General features: G+C 58.6%; 1 protein-coding gene across 3 annotated transcripts in view; it reads left to right on the top strand.

Annotated features, from left to right (window-relative positions):
- The window catches only part of CAMSAP1 (calmodulin regulated spectrin associated protein 1), a 48332-nt gene that overhangs the window by 715 nt on the left and 27943 nt on the right, over window positions 1–19674 (top strand). For all 3 annotated transcript variants that reach the window (XM_039858971.1, XM_039858969.1, XM_039858970.1), the window contains 2 exons: window positions 15698–15960; window positions 16994–17155. In XM_039858971.1, coding sequence (XP_039714905.1) covers window positions 15698–15960; window positions 16994–17155 — 425 coding nt within the window. The remainder of the gene's footprint in view (window positions 1–15697; window positions 15961–16993; window positions 17156–19674) is intronic.

Genomic DNA, 19674 nt, shown 5'->3' with positions numbered 1-19674 from the left:
GGTCGCGTTTGGGCGGGTGGCGCGTGACCCGCACCCTGCTTCGAAGAACGAGGTGACCCGGGGTCCGGTCCCGTTTCCTGGGCCCTGGGCCGCCCAGTGCTCTGGGACTCTCGTTCCCGTGTGTCGGGATTTTACGGACCAGCCGGCCGATCGCTTGGCCCGAAGGCGTTCCTTCTTGGTGTCAGGCGCCTTGTGTCGCGTGCAGAGAAGTAACAGCTACTGTGTCCTTTTCCTTTTAATTTGAAGCATTTTTAAAAATTGCCTGTATCGCCGGGGCGCGCTGGAGAGAGCGCCCTTCGGCGAGTTTGGCTGGCCAGTTGGGAACTTGCTGAGCAGGCGTTTCCCGGGGACGGGTCCCAGCGGCGGCGTGGCCTGTGCCACAGCGCGCCGGTCGCGCGGAGAGGTGCGCTGTGCGGGTCACAGGATTAAACGTGTCGCCCGCTTTCAGGTTGATTTTCTGGCGTGCGCGGAGGGTTCTTTGCTGCTTTTGCCGTTTTCGGCTTTTCAGCCTCGCTTATGGCTCCGGGAGCTTTGCTCCGTTCCCGCGTGGCGCGGGGCGTGATTGGGGACGAAACGGCCTTGATAAGGAGAGCGGAGAAGACCTGGGGGCGAGGGCCGGAGCGCGCCTGCAGGGTTTAGCCCCCCGCACCCCGGACGCCTGGGGCGGGCGCGGCCCTGTGTCGGCCTCCGTGTGATTCTCCCCACGTTCGCACCACGAGCCTGCCCCCGCCGCGTCGTGGGACGTGTTCGCCCCTTTCGTAGTGACGTTTCTCTGAGGCTGCTTCACTCCGCTTGCACCGACCGGTCGCCTTCTGTGTCCGTGCCATGCAGTGACGCACGCGCCGCCTTCTGTCCCGCGTGGGCTCCTGTCTGCCCCCAGCCCAGGCCTCCCTCGGGCGCCTGCAGGCTCCGCTCCTGTGCGCCCAGGACTTTGTGTGCGGGACTGGCCGGGGCTCTGCTCACGGTGGCGGCGGGATCCTGCAAGGCAGCTCTCCCCTGACCTGCCTTAGCCAGGAGCGGCCTCCTGGCCTGTTGCATTCGGCTTCGGCATCCAGCGAGGTCTGTCAGCTCACGGGAAATAAACCTTTGTCCTTCTCCCTGTGCGTTGGGCTCGTCTGGTTCTGGTTCCAGGACGGAGTCGCTCTTAATCCTTGTTGACTCATCAGATCCATAATTCAGACACCGACGTTAAAATAGGCTTTCCAGTTCTGACATTGTTCGAGGCGGGTATTTCTAGAACAGCGTGAGCGGCAGGAGATTGGATGCCAGCGAGGTCTGAGGTTGGGCTGCAGGGCGCCAACTGGTCACTGCCCTTCTGCTGCGGGTCCTGGTCAGGCCCTCAATTTTTGGAGGTGGGGCCTCATTTGTGCTCCACTGAAAGGCTTTCTGTGTGTCTGTGCCTTGGGAGGCGGAGCAGATGGAGGTTTATCCTAGTGGAGAGTGTCTCTGAATTTACAAATGTGGGAGATCCCCATTCACGTGGCAAGGACCACTCGCCTCCGCCCAGCTGCATTGATTTCATCTGTGTCGTTGGCGTGGGGGTCATGCTTGGGTGGGAGATTCACCAGGACCGGGTGGGGCCAGGTCCCTCAGGGCCTTCGGTGGGATAGGGTCGATCCCCCTTAAACAGAGAAGAAACTTCCCTGTTTCTTCTGGGCGCCTCCACGACCTTGCAGCTTCGTCTTCGGTGAGGAGCAGGACCTGGCTCTGTGTCTGCAGGCTCCCGTGGGCAGGCGGTTCGATGGTGCAGGTGCCGGGTGCAGGTGGCCTGGGTGCTGCCCTTGCCATGCGATGCTCACTGAGGAGCCCAGTGACAGTCTTGCTCCTGGAGGAATGGGAAGCGTGCGGCTGCCCCGGGCCAGGTGCTCTGAGGCTGCCTTCTTGTTTGCCTTCGCCTTTCAGGACTCAGTGTCCCAGGGGCCCCTGTCGGCCATCGTGAGAGTGAGTGGGGAGGCCGCGGAGCGCGCGGTGGCCGGGCCCTGGCGAGCGTTCTGTCACGCAGACCGTTTCCTCCCCCTTTCTTCACCTCGGGCACAGCCGAGAGCTGTGCGCCGTCTGGTGCTATTATATTATTTTAGATTCTGCTCCTCCTTTTGGGGGGCATCTCTTTTAATTGTTTTGAATTATTTTTTTAGAAATCATGTATTAGACATGTTTAAAGTTATTCATTAAAAGTGTGAGAAGTAGAACCTGTTTGGCTGGAACGTTTTGTGGTATCTTTTTGGGTGAAAGTTGTAATAAATTGGTTAAAAAGTTTAAAGGGGTGACTTGAAGTACTGTTTATTTTACACAGTAGCGCTCTGGCCTGGGGCTCCTGCGTTCCTGTTTTTATTTTAGTCCACGACCTTGGGAAACGAAGGTATTGAGGTCTTCGTTTGGGGGTTTTTAGTAATAGCTTTTGTCATCTCTTCAGGACAGTGTTGAATAAACAACCCAGGGGGAATAGTAGAAGGCACTGGACTGTTTGCGGTCGTGTTGCTGTGTAGCACAGTGCTGGTGAGGGGCCCTGGAAACCGAGTCGAGACTCACCACGACTCGCCACGGAGCGGAGCTGCCCCCGGCAGGGCAGGACCTGAAGGGCCACCGAGGTCGTCCTCATCCCGCCGGCAGCACACGGGCGTGCTGAGCGCATGCTGGCGAGGGGTTGTCACTGTCATCCTCTCTGTCTCGTTGGAGGGGTGGTTACGACTGGTGTGGAGACCGTGGGAAATCCCTGCGTGGACGTCTTGGCCTCCACACCCGTCTTCCAGCCTCTGTCAGAGCCAGGAGCAGACTCCCTGCTTGCTTAATAGACGTTAGGAGGAAAGTCCCTTTGTTGTCAGCGCCAGAAGGTCACCACCTGGTTTTGTTGTGGCAACATTTGGTTAACTTGAATGGCGGGCTCGGAACCCCTGTCTGGCCCCAGAGCTGGACATGGAAGCCAGCTGCCGCTCCTGCCCCTGGACCTGCAGGGGCACGGCCACCGCCCCAGCAGGGCCCCGTACATCTGTGTGTTGTGACTTTTTTTATGTGCTGATTCGCTCAGCGTTGGTTTATGAGTTTTGACAGTAGTTTTTGATCTTAGCAAGGGATTTGGGCGCTTCAGAGGTGGGAGGTGACAGAGCAGCCCAGGTGCGTTTGCCCGGTGCCACCAGACGCTGCGGGGTTCTGGCGCCGGCTGGTCTTGTGGAATGATCTTCCTCCTGCTTGGGCGCCCTGGGAACCGCCGGGTGTCTCGAGGTCAGGGGTTGCTGCTGCCCTGCGTCTGCCACGTCCGCAGGACAGGGTCCGTGCTCACCTGCTAGTGGGCTGTGTGGAGGAGCCGTGGGCACCTTGGAATAGGCGGAGTGGGAAGATGAGCTTTATGAGTCTGATCCGGTGCCAGACATGGATGAATGTGTTTCCGCAGATACATCAGTTTGCACGTGTCCTTTTTTCTGTCCTGATGCCCCAAGTTAAGTACTAACCGAGGTCATAGATCCATCTTTAAGTTCAGACTGCCCTCATCCTTGAAACGTAGTGACTCTCGACCCTGTTGTGCTTCCGGACGTTGACGTGCAGAAGCCCTTCCCAAAGCCCTCACGCTTTCTCTGTTCCGCTTATCTGCTAACGGCCGCTGGGCTCCTCTTGCTGCGCATTTCTCGGTGGCCACGTTACCAGTGTTCTTTTTCGCTTCCTGGCTGAACTTTTGAAAAATTCAGATTGCCGTCATTTTTCATCAAATCTGAAGGTGGCTAGGATGGCGCCAACGTTACATTGATTCGTGCAATAATCATTGCACGCCTTTTATGTGCATGTTGTGTCTTGCACTATAGGAAATCCGGGGGGAGGGGAGTTAAATGATGCCATCTCCTTAGTTGCTTAAAATTCACACAAACTATTGACACATGCGAAGGAAAATGACGTAATGCAAGGAGTAAGAAGTGACGGCATGACACCGTACAGGAGCTGGCGGTCTCGAGGTAGAATGTGGAGCTGTTAGGCGGACAAATGGGGCTGAGTGCCTGGGCTCCAGGGGGCAGTGGTCACTGTGGGAAGGGTGCTTGGGGGCGCTTTATGGGTGGTAGGCTTTGGAGAATGGGTCAGGTTTGGGTGCCCGCCTCCGCCAAATAGAGGGGGGGCGGGCGTCCGGCCAGGTCCTGTGCCGCAGCGTTCGTGGGCACGGAGTTGATTGGCCTTGCTGTGACAGGCTTCGTGGACTGAAATAGTAGGTGGTTAGTTTGGCAGGCAGCCTGGGCCGGGTTGCTGGGTCGTTCACGGTGCTCCAGGCTGCCGCGGGCTCTCTGTCCCGGCGCGCCTGGGAAGGATTTTGTGCAGGGGCGGTGTGATGAGAGAGCCTGCAAGATCCTTCTGGCAGGTTGGGGTGAGGCGAGGCTGAGGTCGGTGGAAGTCCGGGGGCTCTCTCAGTCCGTGTTGCCTGCCGTGACCTTACACTGGGGGGTTTACGAACAGCAGACTTCTGTTTGTCAGTTTGGAGGCTGCACTTCCAGGATACTGGTGCCGGCGGCTTTGGTGTCTGGGGAGGGCCCGCTTCCCGGTTCGTGGCTGGCTGGCTTCTCTCCGCGTCCTCACAGAGGGGAAGGGACACTAATGCCATTCATGGGGGCCCCACACTCGCGACCTGATCACCTCCCAAAGGCCCCACCTCCTAAGACCACCTCGGAGGGCAGGTTTCAGTATATGAATTTTGGGGACACACGCACCGTGAGTCCACAGCAGAGCTGATGTCGTTTGGCCGGAAGTGCCACGGCCTTGCCTAGCCTGTCTGCAGCGGGCGTGAGAAGTGGCTTGAGCCGGCGATGCCACGATAAAGCCATGTTCTTGAGACTGGGCTGATGGGGGTCGGGGGCGGGTGTCCCGGCCCACTGGGACACCTGCTGGGGCACCCTCGAGGGACTGTTTATAACTCTGTTCTTAGAGCTTTTCTACCTTCGTGGCTTTGTTGTCACACACAGAAACATCGTCTTTGAGTTTTTATGTCTATTTCTGACTTCGTTCCTGTGCTCTTGCCCAGCCCGTTGTATTGTTCATGCTAACGAGTTCGCTTAAACGTCCCGCGTCACTGTCCCCCAGTCACTTGACACTTGCGAGCACGCTGCTGGGAGCCGCGGGGTCCTTGGCACGCTTCTCAGGGCTCACGTGGCACCAGATAGGCCACACACACAAGAGACCCATGGTGCAGGCCCAAGGGCCCTGGTGCCGAGAGAGGAGCAGGTGCCATGGCAGGACAAGGGAGGGAGGGAGGGAAGCTCCCCTGAGGGCTTCTGGAATGTTCCATTCAAGAAAGCCAAGGCCCAGTTGCGGCTCAGGTGAGGCAGAATCAGGTGGCGGTACGGGAACACGCAGAAACCAGGCTGGGGGTGGGGATGGGTGGCGCCCTGCATGCTAGGGGCGGGGCTGGTGTTCTCGCTGGGGAAATGGGGGTTCAGCTGCAGCCGAGTTGGAAGGTGACCGTGGGTCGGAAAGGACGCCGGGGGCTTGGACCGGCCGGTCGGCAGGTTGCGGTTGTGCGGTGTGTGCGCTGGGGCCGTCGGGGGCTCTGAGGACGGAGGGACTGGACTGCATTACACTTGGGCCCTCTCGGGAAGTCTCCGGGGGAGCTCGGTGCCGTTGTTGGGGCTGCAGCGAGGAGTTGCACACTGGACTCGCGACTGAGGCGTCCTCCACGTGCGGCGAGATGCGCGCTTCTTAAGCGTGTAGGGTGATGCATTAGGACAACCACGTGCGCGCTGTGAGCAGGACCACAGTCAAGTCTGTCATCACCGCCAGGGGTTCCTTTGGACCCTGCCGTCGGTTCCAGCCCAGAGCTTCAGTGACACGCTCCTGTCACTGGCGATTAGGTTGGTGGCTCTAGCACCACACGTGCCTGCAGTCACACGTCGGATAGCCTTTATCCGGCTTCCTTCACGCGGTGTGATGGTTTTGGGGTCCCGTGTGACTGCGGAGTAGCCTCCATGGTCGACTTCCCACGTGTTACTTGCTCATTCACTCGGTGGTGGGTCCTGGGCTTGCTTCCAGGTTTTGTCTGTTAAGGGTGAAGTCTGTGTGTGGACTCGTGTTTTCATGTGTCTTGGATAAATACCTGGCCTTGGACTTACTGGGCCACATACGTGTGTTTAGCTGCCCAGTTGTTTTCCAAAGCGACGGTCATTTTTTACACTCCCCGCTGACGTGTGGGAGTCCCAGTCGCTCTGGGTCCTCGCCAGCGTGCGGCATCGTCAGTCTTTAACTTCAGCCCCCGAGGTGTGCGGGTCGCGATATCCCGCTGTGGTTCTGGTGTGCGTTTCCCGATAACGAATGATGATGAGCATTTTTTATATGCTTTCATTGGCCATTCGAACCTTTTTTCTGTGAAATGTCTTTTCAGATCTTTGGCTGTATTTGTAAAAAATACTAAACTTTTACTTTGAGATGATCGTATGTTAACATGCAGTTTTCAGCGATTGTGCAGAGACGCCCGGGCACCTTCCCGGTTTCCCCAGTGACAGCTTCTTGCAGAACCATGACACAGTGTCACGGCCCGGACAGCGACATCGCGTCACCTCGATCTGGACCATCTCGTCCGCGCAAGCGCCGCTCCGGTCTGTCGCCCGTTCCAGCCACTGCGCCTCGCGCCTCGGCCGGCGTGGGTTCATCCGGCGCTCCATTTTCTAGTTTGTCGAGGCAGGAGCTTAGATGAGTGGTTTGAGACCTTTCCTCTCCCCTGGTGTGAGCATTTCGTGCTGGAAACTTTCCACTTAGTCCTGCCTCGGTTGCAGTTCTCATATGTTGATATGTTGTATTTTCATTTTTATTCAGTCATTTATGTCTGTTCATTTTCTGTGATACGTCTTCACTGACCCATGAATTATCTAGAAGTATCATTTCCAAGTGTTCAGATTTTCCTGTTTGGTCTTTCTGTTATTATTTTCAGCGTGATTCCATTGTGGTAAGAAAGTAAACTGTATAATTTCTGTTCTTTTAAACTTGTTAAAGTGTCTTTTATGGCCCAGGATAGGTCCCTGGGCGCCTGAGGACTGTGCGTGCCGTCGCTGGGCGAGTGTCTGCAGGTGCCAGTCGGATTCCGTTGGCGGCTTGTGTTGTTCAGCTCTCTCTTGTCGCGTCTCTGTCGGTTGCTCCTACGGGGGTGTCGAAGTCCCCGACTGTCCTTGTAGACCTGTCTGTTGCTCTCTTCAGCTCTGTCCTTTTTCTCTGAGGCTTTGTAGTTTGGGACATACACTTTGAGGATTGTAAGGTCTTCCTGGGGCATGGAGCTTTTTACCATATGTGATGTTCCTCTTTGTCTCGAGTTTTCTTTCTACTTTTTCAGATGTTGATGTGGCTACTGTTTAAAAACAAACAAAACATTTGCCCGATGTAGCCTTTTCTATCTCTTTACGTTCAACCTGCCTGAGTCTTTGAATTTGAAGTGAGTTGCGTTGTGTATTTTTATCCACTCTGCCGATCTGTCTTTTACTTGCTGTGCTTAGAGTATTTACATTTAATGTAATTGTTGCTATGTTAGGGTTTAAGTCTGACATTTTATTATTCTCCTTCTTGTTTCTTTCTTTCTTTCTTTCTTTCTTTCTTTCTTTCTTTCTTTCTTTCTTTCTTTCTTTCTTTCTTTCTTTTTTAACTTCTGTATCGCTTGATTATTTTTTCAGGTCCATCTTGATTCATTTCTCTTGGTTTTGGGTGCGTCTCGTTCGTTGCGCAGTTTTCCTGGCAGTGGCTCTGGGTGTTACGGTGCACACACCTGACTTGCAGGTGTCCCTGTTGCTTTGCCATTTCCAGTAAGGCGTGGAAACCTTCTTTTCCATTTGGGTCTCTTTTTCTTTCCCCACTTTTAAATACCATTGTCTTGAGTACCTGACGGTGTAGTTTTGTGGCTGTCATCAGGTGTGACTCAGAAAACACCCGAGCAGAAGAGTGTGGTGTCGTGTTTACTGTGCTGTCCATTTCTTGCCACGATTCTTTCTTCCCGATGCTCCGGGGTTTCTTGTTTTATCATTTTCTTTCTTTTCGGAGAATTCCTCTAGCCATTCTTTTAAGGTTTGCTAGGACACTTTCTTTCTTTTCCTGTGTCTGTCTTTATTTCTCCTTCATTCCTTAAGGGTAGTTTCGGCAAATGTGGAATCTGTGGTTGACAGTTCGTGTGCCACCTGCCTCCGGCCTCCCGGGCTCCAAGGAGAAGCGCAGTGGCAGCCGGCCGGCCTTGCTTTGGGAGGCAGAAGGAGCTTCCAGGCCAAGCGCTTGCTGTGGCAGGCCACCCCTCGTCTCTGGGGAAGGGAGAGTGTGTCCTGGGCTGGGCACCTGTGGTGGCAAGACCTCACTGCTGGACTCTCCTGGTGTAAGGTGTTGGAGGGGCGGGTCTCAGGCCCGAAGGGAGTGCTCCTGGGCTGGGTGCTTTGTTGAGGCGGGTTCTACTGGATGCTTCACGGTCTCTGATGAATTTGACGTCTGGGTCCTCAGGGTTGGCCTCTGTCAGTCGTCTTTTCCTGGCCCTTTATATGTTGAGTAATGATGAGTTGTGTGCTGGACATTTCGAGTATTACATTGTGAGACCGCTTTCTGGGGCCTGCTAAGATCATCTGGACAATGCTGATATTTTTTGGTGGTTTGTTTTGCAGCTGGGTCGCAGTAAACCTCGTCGGTTCAGACCAGAGACCATTTTGCCACGTGTGGGCAGTGGTTCCAAGGTTACGTCAGCTCTTTGGGTCCGTCCTGCACACACGCAGCCCAGGAGGGAGCCCAGGGTTGGGCAGGTTCATATGTGGAATTAGGGGTCCGCTTTCCGGCTCTGTCCTTCCTTGAATGCCCTCATACTTGTGGCTCAAAGGAGCCCCTCTTTTGTACCCTCTGGCTAGAAAGACAGGGAGGGCTTCGGTCAGTTCTCGCTGCCCGTGCTGCCACTGTGCCGTTCTGCACGGCCAGGCCCACTGTCGGGCAACGTGGTGGCACAAGAGAGGCCAAGCCCCCCGCGCGGTCTGCTCTGGGACCGCTGCAGCCCCGCCCGCTCCGGTGCCTGTGCCCGCCGCAGCCTGTGCCCGCCGCAGCTTGCTCCCTTCCCCGCCTCCTCGGGGAGAGAAAAAATGGGCAATAAAGTCCAGGACCCCCGCTCTCCAGCCCACAGGGCCTTTTCCTGGTCCACCGGCTGGGGACGCGGGTTTCCCTCCGCATTTCGGCCTCCACGTCGGTCTCGGTGCCATCGGGCTGTCCTCGCCTCAGAGGCGGGACAGGAAGAAGAAGCAGCCGGGCACCCTGAGAGTGGGCTGCTCAAGCTCTGCCTCTGCTCCCCAGCTGGCCTGCTCTCGTGTCCGTTTTGATCCGCAGTTAGCTGCTTCTGATCCAGGTTGAGTCGTGGTCGGGGCCCAGAGGCGGCACACACGATGTCCCCGGCGGCGGCTCAGGCCGGTGAGCCCGCCTCGGGCGTCTGCTGTGTCTGCGGTCCTCGTCCGGGCACCCTGTCGTCTCGCTCATCTGCTGATTTTTCGTTTGCGCCGAATGTGTAACGTATCTGAAGACTGTGGGAATCCCTCGAGGCCTAAGATGCTGCTTCCTCCAGGAATAAGTCACATTTGCTTTTAGACTAGCAGGCTGTGGTCCCCTCGCTCCAGTTCACGGACTGGGGTGCTCTGACCCCCGCCGTAGTGCTTTCGAGGGCTGCTCTGCCTCGGCTTCACACCTGCTCTTAGGGCCCAGTGAGCACAGGTGGTGCCCAGGGCCCCCGTTCCCTTCACCAGGCCCTGGAGCCCACGCTGTGTCCTTCTGACTTGGGAAGTGGCGGGAGTTGACTTGCCCCTTCCCCGCCTCCTCGGGGTGGACAGGGCCTCCTGGGGGAGGCTAGATCGCAGTCTTCCCCTGAACATGGCCTGGGGGCCCCCGACCACCTCATCAGCCAGCCCCAGCTGTAGCCATGTGGACTGGGGGGCCGGACGAGAATTCCACCGTCACCGGCAGAGCCCTCCCCACGTCGTCCCGCAGGGCACTCAGCCTGCTGCTTTGGTGTCTGTTCGGTCGTGACGCCTCCCCTGCCAGGAGCGGGTCACCCAGCTATGCTCCCGAGTGCTGCGTTGGTGGCCGCGTTGGAAGCCCAGGGCACTGGTGCGTGGGGACTGCCGAGCGTGTGCGCGGGAGATGCTGGCACGAGAGTCTGAGCCTGGCCGTCCCACTAAGCCGTCCCGCCCCTGGAAGCCTGACCATATCCCAGGCACTGTCCTCAGTGACACTGTCCCCGAGTCGTACTTGGGGCCTCGTAATGGAAGAGAAGGGAGTGTTGTCCGCCTCCCACCCGAGCGCCTTGGAGTTCCCGCCGCCTGTCCGCGTCCGCTCTCGGGGCTGAGGCGGGCCCACGCAGGCCACTGGTTGCTGGCCTTCCCGCCGCCTGTCCGTGTCCGCCCCTCCATCGTCTCTGTCGCCCTCCATCCCGGACCTCTCTGTCCTGGGTTTCTCAGGGCTGGTGTGTGTGTTTTCGTTCATTAAAAGATCTTTGCCCTTCCTTCTTCAAGCACGGTTCCAAAGACCGCCACCATCTCCGTGAGCTGTCGCCGCCACGTGGGTTCCCGTGGGGCTGGGTCAGCCTGTCGTGGGACCCTCTGTTCCCTTTGTTGTCTACGTTTGGATTGTGTCTCGGACGTCCCGACTCCCACGTGTGGGGCTCTGGGTCCTGCGAGAATCTGAAGAACGCTGACTGCCTCTGAGCATGTCCGCAGCGCAGCAGGTGGGGCCTGCAGGTCCCGACAGCCCACCCCCTCTCTCCGTGGGACACCCTTGTGAACCCTGGGCCCTGGTTTAGTTCTCAAAGTCGTTGCTGTGCTGGTTCCAGTCATTGTCGCCCATGGGCCACCCAGGTCATCCAGGACCCCTTACCCAGGCCCTCTTCTCCGACAGCCCCCCAGGGGTCCTCGGGGCTCTCCCTTCCCAGTTTCTGGCTAGAAGGTGAGCCCGTGAGCATCCTGCCCCTGAGCAGACGGGAGAGGAGAGAGCCCATGGGTGCCACGTCCCCCACTGCAGGGACACGGTTTTGTGATCGGTGCTCACCTAGTGTGGGGAGGAAAAGCAGTGGGCCCTGCCTGGCTGTCTTCTGCCTGGCGTCCCCAGCACAGAGCTGGGGTGTGGGTGGGGCCCAGAATTAGAAGACCCCGTGAGGATCATTTTTACCTCACGGTGTAATTTCGCGCTTATTTTCATGATAAGAAGTCGCGTGTGGCGCCTCTGTCGTGGTGAACTCTCTGCCAGTGGTACCCGCTGGGCACCCGCTGGACACCCTGATAGTGGGTCTGGGGCAGATCTGGATAGCCCCCAGGCGATCGAGACACGCCGTCCTGCCGTGTCATTGTGGTGGCTGTGTGGTCTCGTCTTCCCTCAGACCGCGTTGGAGCCGGTTGAAGTCTCAGACCTCAGGCTGGGGTGGCCACAGTGGGGGCAGCACCTGCCTGAGGGTCCCCGCCCCCCACGTGATGCCATAGCTCCCTCGCCTCTCCCTGGGTGCCGTGGCGTGGCCTCGGCGTGACACCACCAGGAAGTGCCTTCCTTGTCACGCCTCTGCCATCATGACGGTGGCAGTGGTGATGACCCTTGCTGGAACAGTCCCTGAGCTCAGGCTCTGCTCTCCGTGCCGGGGTCACGCACGTGCCTTGACTCAGCCCTCATCGGCCCGGGTGTCCGGAATTTACACTTGGGGCCGAGGTTTCCAGAGGCCGCGTGGGAGGCGTGCCGGTCAAGGCCGGGCCGCCCTGCCTCCCAGAGACCTCGCGCCCTGGCCCTCCGTTCACGCGGCCAGCTGGCGCCCTCTTCCCCTTCCTCCTGCACTGGGCTTCGGCCCCATCTAACTGCAGACTTGTCAGACCCCCGACCCTCCTCCTGCCATTGCCAGGCCCCCCGCAGTCCCACCCGAAGCCTCCAGCCAGCCATAGCGAGCGCACCTGCTTTGCCTGCTGACGTTCGGGAGAATGCCAGGCCGAGGTCACCGCAGACCGCTGGCCCTCAGACACCACCCTCTGACCACTCTCTCAAACCAGTGCCCCTGGGCTGTGCCTCAGCCTGTCGCGGGCCCTCCCGCCGGGCAGTCCTGCCTTAGTGCCCTCCCGCCCCAGGCCCTCCCGCCGGGCAGGCGCCCTGCCCCCTGCTTCCCGGAAGGCGTCTGCTGGGGATTCCCTCACTACGGCCAGTGCCACACACTTACCTGCTGTGTCATCGTCCCTCCTTCCTTTCCTTCTGTCACAGCCAGAGACACGGCTTCTCCTGGCTTTCCAGGCTGGTCCTCCGCCCTCATGCCATGGGACCCCAGCAGGTAGTGTTTCTCCACCTTTTCCGACGCCTGACCCCGCCTGGGCTGGTCCTGTCCCCGTGTCCCACCCTCAGAGCGCCTCGGCCTGCCCTTTCCACTGGCGCCCTCAGTGCCTCCGGTTCGGGCACCTGGCGGGTGCCTAGTTGAGGATCTGCTCAACGAGTCGGTGAGTGACACGTCTAATTGGTTGTTCCACGCGACACTGAGCTGTGCCGTCTCCTGGGAGTCTCTCGCTCGGGTAATTCCCTCGTGTGCCCTGCTGGCTTCCTTCCCTGGGTGGGGAGCTTCTCTGCCCTCCCCATGGCTCATCCACACCCCAGCACGCCCCACACCCACCTGTGACACCCTCCACGTTGTATAGAAATCGATGACTGAGTTGGAGCCGGTTGAAGTCTCAGACCTGAGGCATCAGTCATCTTAAAAGGCCCCGCCCCTGAGAGCAGTGACGTCATCTCCCGGTTCGTGCAGTTTTGGCTCGCTGCCGGGCAAGCGAATGATCGCTGCGGACTGCCCTCCTGGTCCGTGGGGGAGACAGTGCCCGGGCGTTTACAGAGCGGCCGCCTCCTAAGCACATTACAGAACTGTGCGCGTAAAGCCCCAGCGGTCGTGGCCTTCACAGAAGCGAGTCGTCGCCTGAGGAAGGCTGCGGGAGGGCGGGGCCTGCCAGGGCACTGTGGGGCGTGTGGCCTCAGGCCCTCGGGCCCGGCGGCGCCCGGCAGAAGGCTCGCCCCGGACGGCCTCGCCGGCGTCTGAGGCCCTGTCCTCAGCTTATGCGTCGTTTTCCTTCGCGCTCGTTATTTCGAATCTGAAATCGATGTGAATCAGTTACATGACGCGTATTCACGTACGCATGCTCGTGGTAGTTCAAAACTCGATTCCGTGAGGTGGTTTATGTGGATGTTTTCGGGCCACCCTGCGGAAAACGTTTCTGCTTGGCCGATGGTTGGAGAGAGGCCGGCCTCGGCGCGGTCGCGGTTCTCCGGCCTCGCCAGGTTCCTCGGTTCCGGCAGACTGTTTCTGCGCTCGTGCCCATGCGCTCCTGTCCTTCCTGGGGCCACCCCTCCACTCGTGCTGTGTCCCATCTCCTCCGCCCAGCGCCGTGACCTGGAGGGATCTTCCTCGTGCGTCTCGCAGGCCTCTGCTCTCCTGGCAGGAGTCCATCAGCCGTCCCAGTGAGAGATGGGGGTGACTCGGACTAGAGGGAGTGGCGTAGCGGGTGGCTGCGGCGTGACGGGAGCTGGCACTTTTCTGGATACGTTTCAGAGGGTGGCAGCTGGAATTCCCAGTGCATTGGCAGGAAGGGAAGAGCGGATGACTCTGAAGCTTTTAGTCCAAGCGGCTGACCTTGAGACGAAGCTCAGGAGGGCCAGGCTGGGATGCGTGACAGTCCACTGACGGGCAGATTGGCCCTCCAGGTGCAGCGCACAGGAAGCAGAGGGGCAAAGGACCTCAGGAAAGTGGCCGCAGTCAGGCTGTGCATTTGGCGATGACCCATATGTGGTCTTTTAAGCCATGAGCCCGACCGCAGTCACCTGGGCAGTGAGCCAGGAAGTGCCCTTCCCGGTATGTGGAGAAATGAGGGAGAGCTAGCAGAGGAGACCGAGGGACAGGCATTGTGAGAGGAGGTGGACAGCGGGGGAGGGAGCCACCCTACCTGTCATCGAGAGCCCTGGCTGGCTGGGCTGCTGCTGCTGCTGCAGTGACCCTTGCGTCTTTCCCAAGCATCTAGCCTGAGCTCTGAAAATGAAGTGGGTGGTGGGAGGCCCGTCAGTTCGGAACCAGGCCCCGCGTCCTGCCGTGTGTCAGCTGCCGTCTGCTCCCTGGGCCGGCTCCCTGCGCCCACCTTCAGCGTGACTCTTTCAGCGCTGGTGTCGTGGCGTCCTTCACTAGTGTTCCGGGAGGTGTAGTCATCCCTTATCCGAGGGGCACACGTTCCAAGACCCCCAGCGGAGGCCGGGAACCGAGGGCGGCCCCGAGCCTGCGTGCGTTGGCCCCGCGCGTGCGCACCTGCGGCGAACTCGCCTCATGACTCGGGCACAGGGAGAGGGCAGCGGCAGCCATAGGAGAGCGAGGCAGGCGCCACCGTGGACCGTGGCAAAAGCTGCGTGGGCGTGGTCCGCCTCTCACGATCCCTGCCCGCGCCGCCCGCGCCGTCTCACTCACGGCAAGCCCTTTTGGCGTCTCTGGGGCGTCGGATGCTCGCATCTCCGCTCCTGTGCTTTGGGGCCGTTGTGAAGAAAACTAAGGGTCACTTGAGCACAAGCTCCGCGGTGCTGCGCTGCCGAGCTGACAACCAAGACGGCTGCTAAGTGGCCGATGGGCGGGCGTGTGTACGGCCTGGGGACGCTGCCCAGAGGGATGGCGAGACAGCACGATGGCCCAAGAGTCCACCACACAGCCAGAACGGCACGCGATTTAAGCTTAGCAGTCATTTATTTCTGGAAATTTCCATGTAGTATTTTCAGGCCGCGGCTGGCGGTGGGTAGCTGAAGCTGCGGGTGCAGGGGCGCTGTGGCTCTGGGCTTTCCTAACTCCCCTAGAGGCGGCGTGTCCCAGAAGGCATCTGTGGGGGTGTCGGGGCACGGACGGTAAAGGTCCGGGTCCTCGTGGAAAGGAGTCAGCTTAACTCGCTTAACTTGGTGTTGGCCAAGGTGCTTGCCCACAGAGTGTCCCCCTTCAGGGGACAGCGATTGACATCTTCCAGAACAAGCGTGAGGGACGCTGTTGGGGAGACTGTCAGCCATCCAGAAAGCGGACGTCCCCAGCTGTACTCAAGAGGCTGGTGTGTAGACTCTGGATCAGACTGTGGGCTCGCAGTTGGCTTCTGCCTGTCGTGGCCTCGGACACAGTGCTTCCTTTTCCTGTGCCTCAGTTTCCTTGCTTGTAAAGGAGGGACAGAAATCTGGATTTGATGGAATAGTGATGGCTGAGTCGCGTGGCCCATGTGGAGTTAGTTCAATGCCACCTGGTCCAGACGCCAAGGCTCGTTGTCGCCGAGCTGCCTTCACCACAGTGGCAGCAGGCCTGGCGCTGTCTTCTGTTAAGACCGCAGAGTGTGACCTCATTGTCATCTCCGATTTACCATCAGAAAGAGGATGCGCCTGGCTCCCCGCCCCCACCCTCAGTGTGACCGGGCGTGGGCAGGCCCAGCCTGGCGCATCTCGGTTCCCTTCAGCCCACTAGCCCTTCAGGGGCTCCCACCTGCTTCTCGCTGTCATGTGTCAGGAGAGCTGATCCTCGAGGCCATGGCGGCGAAGTCACTAAGGGACGCACATGGCCCGTGTTCCCCAGGTGGTGTGAGTCGCTAGTTTGCCAGTAGAGGAGACAGTGGGATTGCGGGCCAGCTGGGGTCTTACGCTGCGAGTCGCACGTCGTTATTAATGGCCCTTCTGTCCTCCGAGCGTATTGAACATGCATGTCATGCTCACGTGGTCCTTTTCCTTGGCTCAGATAACATCCCCGAGGACCTCAGGGACCCCTTTTACATCGACCAGTATGAGCAGGAGCACATCAAACCACCTGTCATCAAGCTCCTGCTGTCCAGCGAGCTGTACTGCCGCGTCTGCAGCCTCATCCTGAAAGGGGACCAGGTGGCCGCCTTACAGGGACACCAGTCTGTCATCCAGGCACTGTCCCGGAAAGGGATTTACGTGATGGAGAGCGACGACACCCCCGTGACAGACCCTGACCTCAGCCACGCGCCCATAAAGATGGTGAGTGTCCTGTGCACCTCCCCCCCATCCCGTGTGTCCTGTGCATTTTGGGGGGGGGGGGTGACAGCCCTGGTGCTATGGGCACTTATGCGGTGCTCCAGCCTGTCAGGGTGTCATGTCGGCTGCACAGAGGCGGCAAAGCTGGCCTGCTTCTTCAGGTGCAGGATGGTGTGGGTACAGGTGTCCAGCAGCCCGCGGAGCTTTGAATGTGGCGATCTCCAGAGTTATGTGTCGCTGAGTCATGTGACTGTTTTGGACCATGGGGGAAAGAGCAGCCCCCTGCCAGCTGTCTCATGAGCGCCCTGAAAGCCAAGGTTAAGTCGAGGCGCGCTCACAGGGTGGGGAGGCAGACTTTCTGCAGATGTCACGATACGTGTGTCGAGTCTGTTCTCACACTGTTTCATGTGCATCTTGTAAGTGTTTTTGTGCCAAAAGAAGTAGATGCCTTCTTCTCTCCCCAGCACCCCTCCCCGTCTTGCTCTGACAGCCGTCCCGCCGACGGCCCCTTCCCAGACCATGCTGGGTCTAGGCCGTTTTCGATGCCCCCACGTGCTCTGTTCAGGCGGCTCACGGCATTTTACGCTGTCGTCGTTCGACTCTTAGACCATGGATGATGCGCTGTGGGTCGAGAGGGTGATTCTCAGGTTCTAGGAAGAAACGGTTCGACGGCCTGGCGTAGTTCTAGTGTGCAGAGCTGCTGGGGGTCCCCAGGGGCCTGCCGGTGGCCATGTGGCCTCTGGTACACATGTCACAATTTTTTGTCCCCCCCCCCACACACACACACCCCCTTCACTCACAGCCCTAAAGCAAGCATTCCCCCGGCCCTGCCTGGGGTCGTCAGGGAGATGAGCAGGATGGAGCCCGCCACACTCCAGGGCACCGGGCTGGGCCACCCCAAGGGGAGTGACGTGCAGATAAGGCCTCCCTGTCCCCTCGTGTGGAGGGAAGAGGAAAGGCAGCGTCTGAGCCGGGTCTCTGCGTGGAACCTGGTGGCAGAGGTGGGTGGGCAACTCACTGTGGCCTCTGCTTGCAGAGCGCCCACATGGCAATGGTGGACGCCCTCATGATGGCCTACACTGTGGAGATGATCAGCATCGAGAAGGTGGTGGCCAGCGTCAAGCGCTTCTCGACATTCAGCGCCTCGAAAGAACTGCCGTACGACCTGGAGGACGCCATGGTGTTCTGGGTGAACAAGGTGAGCGCGCTTGTGTGGCCGGTCGTCATCCTCCCAGAGCAGCACCCTCCCCGGCGTCAAGCTGGGACCCAGGCCCGAGTAGGGGCCACGGGAGCTGGGTGTCTGCGTCCGGAAGGCCCCGCTGTAGTGACAATACAACAGGACAGACGGGGGTCCTGAGCACGGGAGCGGGGGCGTGCGCGGGCCACGGCCAGCTCAGTCGGACGTGCGGACGTGTGTGTGGTCTGGGTGACTACGCCCTTTTATTTTGACCTTAAGCATCTAAGTGCATTAAAGACGTTCTCAATCTTAGATGGCCTTTGATTAAGAGGAAAGATGGTACCTTAAACGCCGTTTTCTCCTTTTACATTTAGGAGCTCACACCGTAGTCTCTTACGTGATGTATGTAAAGAATGGCTATTTTTAGTAGTGTGACTAGTTATAGGATCACTTGACTAAAGCCTCTCGGTTATTCAAATAAGCCTTCTTATTTGCAAAAAGCGTTCAGCTCGGGACACCGCTAATACATTCTGCGAGCCGGTCTGTGCGTGTACCTTACAACACGCGGGTGTCGCAGGCGCGAGAGGGAAGTCGGCGGCCGTGGGCGTCGTGGAAGAGCCAGCGAGCCAGGCCGCCCGTCACCGTGACAGCGAGGCCGCGTCAGGTGCACGGCGACTGCCCTTGGTCTCCGCCTGGATGCGGGTGTGGGGACTTAGCGGACGCCGTGCCGTCCGCATCAAGAGGACGTTGCCCAGGTCTAGGAAGAGATGGCAGCAAGGCCTGGCAGTGGCTGGGCGGATTGACCGCAGCGGCTGGGGGACCTCCGGGTCCTGGTGTGGACACGGAGGCCGGCAGTGCTCAGACGGTCGCCCCTGGCGGTGGGCAGCCTGCCTTGTCCGCCTGGCCTCGTGCACACCGCAGGGACTCGGTTGGAATGGTGCTCAGGACTGCCGCGGCCGCCACGGCAGCCGGCCTTTGCGTGGCAGTTCCTCTGTGGCTGGACGTTCACGTTTCAACTTTTCCTCATACAACTTTTATTGATTTTTTTTCTCCTTTCTAAAAGAAATGACTTGGTAATTCTAGAAAACTTAGAAAGCATAGATGAGCGAACAGAACAAAACGTAAATTCCCCATAAGCTTAGCACCTATAAGCATGATGTGTGATGTAAATTCTCGCGGTTTTTATTTACTGGGTGCACTGTCTGTCCCACTCCTTCCCGGGCAGTGGTCGTGGGCAGTTTAGCTGAGGTTCATTTTTAAAGGCTTTTGATGGGTTTTTGCCGAATTTTTGATCATAAGGATTGTACTGTTTTCCTGGTATGTTCAGTTCGTGGAGGTGTCATTTTCTGTGTCTTCCCGTATATTGGATATTATTTAAAAATAATTGCCAGTTTCAAAGGTGAAAAATAGTGTCTTTTATTTCTTCATTCACTGGTCACATTGCAGTTTTAAAAATAGAGTAAATACAGACAGTATGGCGATTCCTCCAAAAATTAAAACTAGAGCTGTCACAGGAGCGCGCGGTCCCACCTGTGGGCCTTTTATCCGCAGAAAACAGAAACACTAATTTAAAAAGATACCAGCACCACCCCCTCACGTTCATTGCAGCATTATCTGCAATAGCCAAGATGTGGGAGCAGCCGCGGGGTCCCCTGGTGGACGGGTAGGAAGACTTGGTGCACGTGCACGGGCGGGAAGGTTCCGCAGCCAGGCAGAGAAGGGAGGCGGGTCGTTTGCCACAGCAGGGATGGTCCCGGAGGGTGTGACGCTGAGTGAAGTGAGTCAGGCAGAGAGAGACAAATGCCGTATGATTTCACTGACGTGGAATCTAAAAAAACCCCGCAAACGAATGGACAAACGGGAAAGGGGCCCATAGTCACAAAGAGTAATAAGCCCACAGTGGACAGCGGGCTGGGGACGGTGAGGGGACAGCTGAGGTAAAAAACAGCCTGCCCGGCTGGCTGTCTCTTTGGTGAACTGCTTGCTCGCTTCTTCTGGGAGGGTCCCCCCCTTCCCCTCCCACCGCACCCCCGACCCGGTCACGCTCCTCGCGTGTTAAGAGTGTGACCTGGGTATTCGCTGTGCTTCTGTGAGCGGCTTCCCCGGGTTATTGTCGCCTTCGCGTGCCCGTGTGCTCGGCCGACGCGCACGCGGTCTGTGTGGTCCGGCGGCATCTCTGTCACCTTCCCGCTTGAGTGTTCTGGTTCTTCGCCTTCGCATTTCAAAGGGACACTCGCCGTCCAGCTTCGCTCTGTCCCTGGCGGACACTGCCTTCTGACTCCACGACGACGAGTGACGGGGACTCCGCTCATGGAGCCCGGGCCCCTCCCGTCCGCACCGTTCTGCCACGTTCACGGGGACCACGGGGGCAGATGTGCAGTTGGCTGCGCTCTCCCTGCGGTCAGTGCTCACCTCGGCTTTCAGCAGTTTGCCCTTCGCCCGCATTTGTTTCTATTTAGTGTCTTCCAAGTTTTGCTACTTCCTTTAAGTCTCTTCCGTAACAGACGTTCCGTCCCGCGGACTCTGGTGTCGGCCGAGCT

This window comes from Pteropus medius, unplaced genomic scaffold, assembly GCF_902729225.1.
Source record: "Pteropus medius unplaced genomic scaffold, Ma_sr-lr_union100, whole genome shotgun sequence".
Lineage (NCBI taxonomy): Eukaryota > Metazoa > Chordata > Mammalia > Chiroptera > Pteropodidae > Pteropus > Pteropus medius.
The sequence above is the reverse complement of the archived record's forward strand: the minus strand, read 5'-3'. Positions and strand labels throughout refer to the sequence as shown.